At 38.0% G+C, this 11,819-nt stretch overlaps 1 protein-coding gene across 1 annotated transcript in view; it reads left to right on the plus strand.

Annotated features, from left to right (window-relative positions):
• The window catches only part of HMCN1 (hemicentin 1), a 225,361-nt gene that overhangs the window by 40,224 nt on the left and 173,318 nt on the right, over positions 1-11,819 (plus strand). The window contains exons 13-19 of the mRNA XM_018552966.1: positions 560-687; positions 5,172-5,285; positions 5,369-5,527; positions 7,348-7,530; positions 8,974-9,069; positions 10,176-10,303; positions 10,520-10,664. Coding sequence (XP_018408468.1) covers positions 560-687; positions 5,172-5,285; positions 5,369-5,527; positions 7,348-7,530; positions 8,974-9,069; positions 10,176-10,303; positions 10,520-10,664 — 953 coding nt within the window. The remainder of the gene's footprint in view (positions 1-559; positions 688-5,171; positions 5,286-5,368; positions 5,528-7,347; positions 7,531-8,973; positions 9,070-10,175; positions 10,304-10,519; positions 10,665-11,819) is intronic.

Consider the following 11,819-nt stretch of genomic DNA (forward strand, 5'->3'; position numbering starts at 1 on the left):
ATCTCTATTACATTAGGGCTGATTATTAGTTTATAAAACAACAAGATTGATTTCCTTACTGTTCTTTTTAAAGGAAGCAGCAAGGACACTGCATTTCTGGCAAGATCATCAGGTAATTTCTGTACTTGCTGAAAATGTTCTTAGCCTGATAAATAACATCACATCTTAGGACTGGTAAGACACAATATATTTCATTTTGTTCTTGAGTTTAGTTATCCTTTAAGCACTGTGGTGCATGCATGCATGCATGCATAGGAAACACAACTTACCTGTGGAGGAGTTCAGTTTTTCATGCTGGCTTTGCTTTGCTGGACCAACACACCTTAGTCCTTTCTGTCAGTAACCTGGGGCTTCTGGAACAAACCCAATGATAATATTAGGATACCCTCCATGCTGCCTCTCACACACATAAGGCCTGGTATAAAAATGCAAGTATCAAGCAGTTTCTCAAAGCCACCATTCTGGTTCAGATCTATCTTGCAGGTTTAAATTTGATAGGTGATAAAATGGCGCTATGGCTGAAATTGCACATTTTATTTGACTGTACTATTTCTTACAGATTTGTGATAACCGAAGATGGCAGCTTTATAATTAAAAATGCAATGGAAAAAGATTCTGGAATTTACACATGTCTGGCCACTAACAATGCTGGTACAGATAGACAGACATCTATACTTGTTTATATAGGTAGGTGAAGTTTAAATATGTATTGCAGCAATGTTATATAAACATACTTTAAAAATGCCTTGTCTGATAACCAATCCATGACTTATCTATTTTATAAGAAATAATGAATAGATATGCACAAAAAAACAGTAATGGTGCTTTTGCAGTAAAACTAGGAAATATGTGTTATTTATATATATTATTATTTGTATATACTTACATTTGACTAAAGTAGCTCAGCAAAATGATTGTGGAGATAAATAATGTAAACTATAATATAGGTTGAGTATTAATATATGGTGACTAATTATTTACATAAACCTGTTAAGGAAAAAGATGTCTGTTACCTAAGGCAACCAGTTAGATTCTAGCTGTCATAACTACAATATGGACAATACCATTTACTGGTACTGACATCTCAGGGACACCTTAGTTTTAGAAGGAACACTTCAGGCAAGATGAGAAGGTATAAACCCTCAGATGTATAACACACACGGCAGCACTAGGAAGTGTCTCACAGCCAGACAACAGATTCAAACTTGCTGTGGATGTTTGTGACCAGTGATACGGGAAGCAGTGAAAGAAAGGGTAAGTTGCACAACCTTCAGGGCTTGTTCACACCAAGTCGTAGCAGATGCAGAGCAGTTACAGAGCGCATCAAACATGCATCCAATGTATTCCAATGTTTTTTTGGGCTCTTGTTCCCAACACAGCATTCAGTTCCAGAACATGTGGAAAAACTGCAGCATGCCCTATTTTTTTTGCTCTGGAACGCACGAAAACGCATAAAAAATGCTTGCAAATGCCCTGGAATGCACAGACTTGCCAAAAACGTGGCAAAATTGTGGCAAAAACGCAGCATAATGCACTTCACTGCATATGCAGAAACCTATGCAGATCTGGTCCGTATTTGGTGTGAACAAGCCCTCAAACAGTTAGATACACATTTGAAAAGATTTTAATACTTTGACCAACCAGAATAAAAAATAGTAGCAGACTGATGAGGTCATCTCTCTCCTCCTGTAAGCATGTTCCGAGGCAGCATATGTAGTGCATGTAGCAGAGTTCGAGTGCTACTAAACAAGGCACGGTAGAGGGTTGATTTAAAAAAAATTACTAACATTACCTAAATATAATAATAATATAAAATTAAATATAATTAGGATACTCTTCTGGCCTCTAAGCTTCAGAATCTTGATCCTTTTAAGCCCATCAAACTTTGTACAAAAACCGGCACACACACACTTACAAACCTGCCAAAATTCTGGACATGATCTATACATAACTGTCTAACTTATACACCTCATCTGACTAGATACTGGAAGACCAAGCTGATCATCTATTACAGTGTGTTATGTGTTTCTCAACATGAGGTATCCGTGTATTCACGTTCCCCATTACACTCTTGGAGATCCGACAGGCTTTCAAGTCTCTCAAGACAAATAAAAAACATAACCTGATGGTTGCACAGTGGCCTATTTTAAAAGGTTCTGCCCTCCTATACCCCCCCCTTCTATTTAAATGATTCCGCAACCCCAAATAATTGATTGCAACAAGCCATTGGTCTAAATTCAGGCCACCCTCCCCCATCAATATAAGCATAAAGTACCTGGTGAAAATCCTTGCTAAGCTTCTGATTTCCTTAATTGGCACTGTTATTGGAAGAGACCAAGTGGGATTTGTTCCCTCGAGGCAGAGAGCGCAACTGCATGGAATCCCTGCTGTGCTCCTTTTCCTTGATATTCGGAAGGCCTTTGACTCCCTGACCTGGCCCTACTTTTTTATACTCTCCAAATGTGGTGTTTTAGCTTGCACTTTCTCAACTATGTGTCCTTATTATACTCTTCTTCTACAGCCTCTGTCATATACTCAGGATTTGAAACAACATCTGTTCCCATCTTAAGGGGAATATGACAGGGCTGCCCTCCTTCTCCCCTCCTCTTTGTCTTCAGAATAGAACCCCTGGCTCAAATGATACACATAAACCCCAATCTTCTCTGGTATGGAATTTGTCAATTACAGCACACAAACTTGTCTATTTGAGGATGATGCCTAATTCCTCTTACTAAACCCATTTCCACACTTCCCAATCTCAGGGATGAGCTCTAAAATTTTACTGAACTTTCAGGTCAAGAAACAATGCTACAGGTGCCCAGAAGGTATAAAACATATAAATTCAGACCTATCCGATAGATGTTGGAGATGTACCCTAGAGGAGGGGACGTACTTGCATGTTTGGTGGAGTTGTCCTAGATTGCAGCCGTTCTGGGAATCTGTATTTGAAATGTATAACTTCATAGAAACACAAAACGTAGAAAAGATCCCTTAATGGCCATATTATCTTTGTTACCTGGATCTCTAAAACAGATAAAAAGAGATATCTTAAGATTTATGCTGGTTGCGGCCAGAGTTTGTATCTCGCGGAGATGGAAATCAACGATACCACCAACTTTAGAGAATTGGGTTAGCTCAATGGAAGAAATAAGATTTATGGAGGCATTAAGTGCAAAAGATACAGATAGAAAGGATAGCTTTAATAAGACCTGGAGAAATTGGGAAAGCTATAGACAGTCTGAGGAATATATAGGGGTATAGAGAAGATGAAACTACGAATTTAGAGATGGGTAATGAATATATGGCCAATGGCAAAATATGACCTTTGGATGGATGTATATAGTGTTAACATAGAGTCTTGACCTGTATGAATGGTAGAAATAGAGAGGAGGGAAGAATGTCTTCTGGAGAAATGGGAGAAAGGGAGGGTAAGGAATGGGGGAACCTATATTAGGGGAAGGTGATAGGGTATCACATATATAGATAGGGGTTTCTATAAGAGAGGTTAATGGATTAAAAAAGGAAGGATATCCAAGGGGTTACACGAATAATAGGACCACAACATTGAGGGGAGAGTAGATTAGAGGAAATAGGGGAGTAACACAATAGTCAATTATATTTGTCTATAAGACATCTTAGTAGAACACAAGGAAAATAGACACCAAAGGGGAGTAGAAAGAAGTTTCGTTCATAGAGAGGTGGACAGGGAGATATATTTTTCACAGGGGTGTTAGGGGGAGGAATAATATAAAGAGGATTACAAAGGTGGTCCTTTCCACATCCCTCCAGAAGAATGGAAAGAATGGAAAGAATGGAAAGAATGGAAAGAGTGGAGTAAATTATAAGAAAAGGGGATGGAGATTTGGTAAGAATTTATGTGAGCGGAAGATGTATGAAGAATATGCGGGTTTTGTATTTAATATTTGTTATATAAAATGTATTGTATAAATTATATTAAATTGAAGTGCAATAAAAATATATTAAACAAAAAAAGAAACAATGCTAAGTAAAACCTTTAGGCCTGCATCCTCTAGAAATGTACTCATACCATTTGAATCTAAATGCCATGAGATTCCACACAGTCAAGGCCTTCTCTCTCTGCTTTATTCTTCTCTCATTACTCCAACTCACTCTTTCCCTCATATACAGATAATTGGAAACAAGACCTTGTTACCTCCTTGAGTAAGATATGGTGAACTACAAAATTTTGCTCCACCAATGTTAAATTATTATCTGGTAGGTACCTGGTATCTACAGTTTCTGAATTACTACATATATACCCATTTATCCCACCCAGTTGCTTCCATGACTGCCAGGACCAGAATGCTCACCTCCACATTTTGTGGCAATGCCCAGTTGTCTCTAAATTCTGGACTTGAGTCTTCATGGTTTTGAAGTGCCTCTTTGTAAGCCATTTCCAAAAGAGCAGACAGTAGTACTTTCTAATAAAATACCAGAAGCCTAAGCTTCTGAGACATATTCTTTTGGCTATGCAACAAGTCATTGCAAATGCTTGAAAACTGTGTAATTGTACAATTAAGACGTTTGGAACTCCAAAAAGGGGTACCATGTACTATTTGGGAAAACCTTGTATGATTAATGAGGTCTAAGGTCTCCATTCACCCATCAAATGCCCAAAGGTTGGTATTAAATTTTAGAAAAGAATAGGGTGTGGTGTCATAGGCTTTAAAATGTCGAAAAAAAGCCTTGGGTCAAAGGGAGTTTTAGGGTCCATTAGCTTTGTGAATTGAGCCTTATGTGTTGTATTAAGGCATGTGTACTAAATGGCCATGACCCTTTTTTTAACGCAGCCCTCAAAATTGTACAGCATGTATGTTGTCATGCACTGCAATGTGGATATATTGTACTACCACACATTTCGGTAACATGTTTTAAAATGCATGTTTTACCATATGTTAATGTAACGAACAGCATGAATAGGCCCTTAGGATTAGTAAGTCTGCTTTTTGTATATTTCTCTTCCAATGTATTTATGCTTGAATTTGTTTGCAGATTTAGATTTTGTTTTTGCTGTGTTTTTTAGACTGAGTGCTGTTTGCTCTTGTGTATTTATTGACTGCATTTAAGAAGCAAAATATTATGGCTAATGTTTTCAAACTTATTTCCTTTTGTAAAATAATTGATAGCAACTATTGTCTTTTTTCTTCCAGAGGCCCCTGTGGTGACAGTTGTCAGAAAAGAATTGTTGATAGCAGTTGATACAGAAGCAAATATGGAATGCAAGGCAACGGGGATTCCAGAGCCACAATTTGATTGGTACAAAGGTATAACACTTAATATATAGTACTTCTGTGTGTAATTCTGAACATGACTTTATTTCTGTTGACCTTGTCATATTTTATTTGAGGTGATGTAAAGTTGAATACATCCTCACAAATTTCCATTGATCACATTCTTGGAACACTAAAAATTAAAAAAACACAGTTTATGAATGCTGGGGAATATACTTGTGAGGCAAGGAACGAAGCAGGAAAATCAAGTGGAAAAATTGTCCTTACTGTTGGTGGTGAGTCCTTATTGTGTCTTTTATGTGTATTATTTCTTGTTAAAAATAAAATAACAGTGGATTTGCAGATGCAGGCATGGGATTTTCGCATAGTAAAGTGCAAATTAGTGCGTGCACTAGATACTTTAGTGACAGAAGTAATATAGTTTATTTTAATGCCCAGCCTTCAAATTACTTTACCCAACAGGCAGAATATACACTAACTTGGATTTGGGGAACCTAAAATAATTTTCCCACAAATTCAAGTATCTACATGTTCTTAAAGGTAAATCTTAAAAATGCATTCAGTACCTTAACTAGTAACAAAAATATAGCTTTTTTGTGCATCATTTGGGTGTAGATCCTCAAATCAGCTCTAATTTGGTGTTGACACTGTTCTTTCTTCTGGAGGGTGGATACTTTTGTTCGCCATGGTCGCTGTGTGTGTTGTAAAGTAGTCACCACTCCAAGCTCACTCCTGTGATGGACTACAATCTCACATTTAGTTTATTAATTTGTATTGAGACTGTAGTCCATCACAGGAGTAAGCTTGGAGCGGTGGCTACTTAACAACACACACAGGGACATGGGGACCAGAGGTAGCCACCTTCCAGAAGGAGGGGCAGTGTCAGCACCAATTTAGAGATGATTTGAGGATCTACAGCTAAGTGATGCACAAATAAGTTAATAGCTAAGGCACTGGAATGTATTAAGTTTTAACTCCTGAGTTTAGTGTCACTTTCATAAACATTTAATGCAATTTAAAACAAACACTCACTGACCTCTTTAACTGCAGTTGTTGTTGCGCAATGTATCCTTATAGTCAACAGCACATGTATTGCTGTTATTCATTAGCTCTTTTCCCCCTTCTAACACTGACTCAGATGCCTTCTAATCTCTAGTATAAGCACAGGGCAGCAGGGGGGAGCAGCATGAGTTGAGCTGCTAATAGAAAAACTTGAACAACTTTATTTTATTTGTCAATGAATAGCTCCACAAAACCAACAGCTGCAGAGGTTGGTAAGGACTTATTTTTTCTTAAAAAAACCTCTCTACTGTTTTAAGAATGTATAAACATTTAAATGTCCATATCCTGGCCACAGGTTTCCTTTAAGGAGTTACAGGTGTCCATGACAGAGATGCTACGGTGGCAGTGCCTTGAATTTAATTTCACTTTCTCTTTTTGTTCTCTTTCTTCTTCAGTTCTTTTTTCTTATTCTTACACATTCATTTCTGGTTCCTACATCTGTTTTTAATCCTACATCTATTTTCTTTTCTCTATCTGGTAGTCCTTTTGGTTCTTCCCAAATATATAGAAATTGAGTCCTACAACAATACCGCAAGGAACCATTGTGCTGCATTACTAAAGCAATGTATTTTTATAGTCTCTCAGCAAACTCAGTTAAAATGTTCAGTCACTTTTGACAAGGAAATTCTCCTGATCTTGACATTTGCATTAAGCACAGGTTAAATTGGCTGGTATATAAATAAATCATATTAGATATACTTTTTTTAAAGTTTAAAACTGTTTACATAATTTAAATATTTTGCATAATTGCTTTATTTACCAAATACACATTTGTTATATGGTACAATTATGATGCTTGAAATGCATGGTGGGCTTTCCAATAAAAAAAGCCAAGCACTACTTTTATGCTTTGTAGGAATCTGTGTTAAATAAGCTGCATTTTTTGCAGAAAGTGACAGTTTAACCTTTTTTCTATTGTATTAAACAGGAAGCCAAACACCCTACGTTTTATGTATGATCATTTCTCAAAGTGTTTACTTATTTGTCTATCAATGTTATTAAATAATTAATACTATATCTCCTGCTTCTCTAGCTTCTCCTGTGTTTACACAGATTCCAAATGATATAGCAACGGATATTGGATCAGATGTGATTTTGCCTTGTTCTGTCCAAGGATTCCCAGAGCCAAAAATAAAATGGAGTAAGTTAAATGGAACATCAGTGGTATCAAAACTACTTGTGCCACAGCAGAGGACTGGAGTGCTAAAGATTACCAGTAAGTCTTTTTAAACGTTAAATTTCTTTGTAAAAAAGGGGGACATGCTCAACTGGTAGTGGTAGCGGTAAACCATACATAACACCGGGACACTTAGGAAAAGTATAGGTAGGTTTGTTCTGCATTTTTGTTCAGTGAGGCAGCTTTGTACAGCAAGTCCATAACATGGACAAAAAAGAATCTGCTTGTCCAAGCCAGTAACTAAACGTATGTCAATTCCTGACTAACAGGGTGCCCTTTGAGGGCTCCCCAAACAAACAGGCAGCTCTTGCTGTTTTTTTAGTGTTCTGTCAGCAGTCAGCCTTTTCATCCAGCAGCAAGCTGTCACAGCAGAGAGAGTGGCAGAGTGCCCTTTGAGCATCAGTCAGTCCAAATATAAAGGCCTATGGACAGCTCAGACTAATTACTGAGGTCATGACTAATTAATGAGGTAACATGTGAACTTAGGAATGGAAGTTTTATCACGCCCAGAGCTCTACAAAGCCTTCAGAATCCAGGACTCAGAACATGTATTTTTAAGATTCTAAGAAAACCAAAAGTTTGTTTTCTCCATAACAGACACAAATCTGGGAGTCCCTCGCCATGTGTAGAAACCTAGGTGGAACATATAGTTCTTAGAAATAATTTTAAGATTCTGAATATGCTGGTTGGTGTGAAAACATTTTGTATGAAAAACTGGAAACAGAGGCAATCAAAATGATAAAGCAGAACTCTGGGCAAATACAATCTTAGCCCTTGCAGTGGGGCTAATCCTCCACTGCAAGGGTTAATTGCTTGTTTTGTCTAGGGAGCTAAAATAACAAAGCTATACTCACCCGAACCACAATCCTGGTTTGCTCTTAGACCAGTGTCTTCAGCCTCGCTAACCCTCTGCTGCAGTGGTCTAAGGTCCTGTCATTTATCACATTATATACAGTGTATGAGGACTTACCATCTCTTTAGCGGAGGAAGAGACAGGCTAGGGGGTGCAATATAGGAGCCAGCCGGGATCGCTGCTTGGGTGATTTTATCTTTGTTATTTTAGCCATGTAAACAAAAATAACATTTAGCCTTGCAGTTCACTGCAGGGGTAGCCTCACTGCAAAGGTTAAGATTTGATTTGCCCAGAAGTCTGCTTTAAATATGTACAGTTATCAGATCAACATATGGGCCTGTGTCAGCAGACTTTGAATTTGTGTTGATGGCATCAGTTTGACATCAGTTTAAGATGCTTCTGAGATCATTAAAAAATTGTTGACATTATTTGAACTGCAATTGACCTGCTTCTGACCTGCTTCAAGCAGGTATGGCATTACCATGACATGTCTATGGGGATGCCAAACCTGCTTGAAGTGACAGAAGTCCACACAGGCCCTATCTCATCAACAATGCTTGTCATTGTTCTATGTCAATGAGTGCTTGATTTCCATAGATTACTATGAAGAGGTTTTGTATATCTTTTAGATTTGTGGGTAGGAGATGAAGGTACCTACATCTGTGAAGCTGAAAATCAATTTGGAAAAGTCAAGGCCCAGGCCACTGTTACATTAACTGGACTAGGTAAGAAAAGGCCAGTGTAAAGTAATGTAAATATGTTTTTTTTAAATAGCTAGTGATCCTGCCATGAAGGTCCTTGTGCAGGCATTTCCTGTCACTGCGTGACAATGCACTGTCCCTGTCTTCCAATTGTGTTCCTGCATTGTCACCCTGCCATGGGCGCTCTCAATGTACACAATAACCAGCTTTGTTGCATACATTGCAAAAGCATGGTCCATTGTTGTCATCATCAGGAAACCTGCCCTGAGTAGTAATGTACATCAGTTGCTAGAGAGCATGCATGTAGATAGCAAATGGCTGTGAAGAGGTTTCAGGAAACCCACAACGGTAATATGCATGAAGCAATAAAAAACAGTAACAGTATTATATTGTTTATTATGCCCAGTGCTTTAGCAAACTAAATGTCATTTAATCTGGGTTTATAATCTTTAGGGCCCATGTTGCATTTTAATGCACATGTTCCAATGTGCTAAAACACGTGCCGTGGCTCCCCATAATAAAGACAGTAAGGCAAATGTATCATAACTGGAGCAGACAAAATCCGGAGCAGCTGTTCATGGCAACCAATCAGCTTCTCTCTTCAGTTTGTTCAGTTAAGATGTGAAAATAAAAGAGAGAAGCTGATTGGTTGTCATGCACAGCTGCTCCAAATTTTGTCTGCTCCAGCTTTGATCATTTCCCCTCAGTGTCTATTACCATTTGAGTTTTTACAAATATGACATTACTGTTTTTTTCTGCGTTTTAGTGCATTGGGAGGCCTATAGAAGTTAATGGCAACAGGTATTAAAAAGCCTTGGTAAATGGCTGGTAACTCTTCTTCAAATGCTAATTTAAAAAAAACCCAAGGCAAGCTCGTCAAAACGCATATCAACTCACAAAGGAAGCGCACGTTGACGTATGACAACTCACCTGCCTAATGCTACAAAAAAACACCTCAATGTACATGCATAGATCCAAATGGGCCCTTAATGTTGGAATGTTGGGGTATACTCTGTGTACTGAAAGTTCAGTCTTAAAGACCCAGCACGTTCATATATAATAGGCATTATTTTTAATGTGTTCATTCATTATTTACATTTTTGGTTGCAAAATTCTTCTTTTTTCCGCAGTAATTCCTGTTATTGGAGAAAGCCCCCCTGTGGTCAATGTTATTGAAGGAAACCAGGTTACATTGCCATGCATTCTGCTAGCTGGGAATCCTCTTCCTGTGAGGCAATGGCTCAAGAACAATGAAGTAGTATGTTTGATTTCTAATTAAGTTCTACATATATTTGTAAAATATAATAAATTATATTGAAAACCTGATCTCCAACATTATGCTCGGACGGCACAATGTTAGACACATGAGTTTATAAGTTGTATCATATAGTTGTGTAGTTGTACTAAGGGGTTAAACTATCGTTGTGATTTTAACATTCTTTAAATTGTATATTTTGTACATTGTTTCCTTTAGCTGATCTCCAGCCCCTATGTTAGCATACGTTCTGATGGAACTCTTCATCTTGAGAGCGTTCATTTAAAAGACAGTGGAGAGTATGTATGCGCAGCAATAAATGTTGCTGGTACGAGCAGAAGAGTTACAGCTGTTAATGTACATGGTAAGATATGTTAGACTGCTATACTATTCTGGTCACCATAGGTTTTTCCAATACAGATGATTCACCATATATACATACAACTTGATATTGCACTAACAAAAACAAAGTATTATACATTATGAATGCCTCTTCTCTCACAAAGTTAACATAGTACTGGGGATGAATAACAGATTTAAAAACTAATGTTGGTATGTGTTTTTAAGCTGTTGTAATAAATATTGCCAGGCACATACAGTATGTATAATTCAGGAAATCCAAACAGTATATTTCTAAATGTACATTTTTTCTTGCTCCGTAAGTGTGGGACATTTAGCCAAATGTGACAGCCTGTTGCAGACTTGCATTAAAAGAGTACATGAACATCTTGTTTATTTAAACAGGAACTCCAAAGTTATTCTAAGTATGTTCTTCGGTTTCTGCTAATACTCAGCTATGATTGATATTAGTGTCTTATTCTAACTTTATTTCCTCTTTCAAACAGAAAAGAGAAAAAAAAAATGCACGCATATATGACACATACTAAATGACACGTTTAAAAAAGACAAATTGAGAAAGTATAGTGTTGACATAGTGAGCATGGTCAAGCATTTTCAGCATATCTATGAAAGTTACAGAATTTCAATTTTTTTTAAAGTTGGACTCTATAAAGTAAAAACATATAGAAGGTTATTCACAAAGCTGCCGAAGGCAGTCATGTTAATAACTGACCTGAAGTGAAGTGAGCCGAACGCTGTTCGGCTATTCACTTCAGGCTTGTACAGCTGATTTCAGCCGTCCATCGGCTTGCTTCGGCTGGCTTCGGGTCGGCCGAACATGCTCAGCATGTTCGGCCGAACCGAAGTGCAGAAGGACTTTGACTCAGCCGATCCAACATCTGGATCGGCTAAGCCGAACCTCCGGCAGGCTACTCGCTGCTGTTCGGCCTATTCTTATAGGGGCCGAACAGCAGTGAGTGAATAGCCGAATGCCGCCCAGCGACCACGGAGGTACAGAGCAGAATAGCCGAGCTGAATGCCGCTGGAATCGAATAGAAAAACAGTTAAAAAAAGTAGAAAAAATAAAATAGAAAACGATTGGGCGGAGCGAGCAGTGACAGCTAGCTCCGCCCAACTGTTTTCTATTGGCAGGGCGGTTCTGCTGCCGTCAGAATAAAAA

The sequence above is a fragment of the Nanorana parkeri genome, unplaced genomic scaffold, assembly GCF_000935625.1.
Source record: "Nanorana parkeri isolate BGI_ZX_2015 unplaced genomic scaffold, ASM93562v1 scaffold103, whole genome shotgun sequence".
Lineage (NCBI taxonomy): Eukaryota > Metazoa > Chordata > Amphibia > Anura > Dicroglossidae > Nanorana > Nanorana parkeri.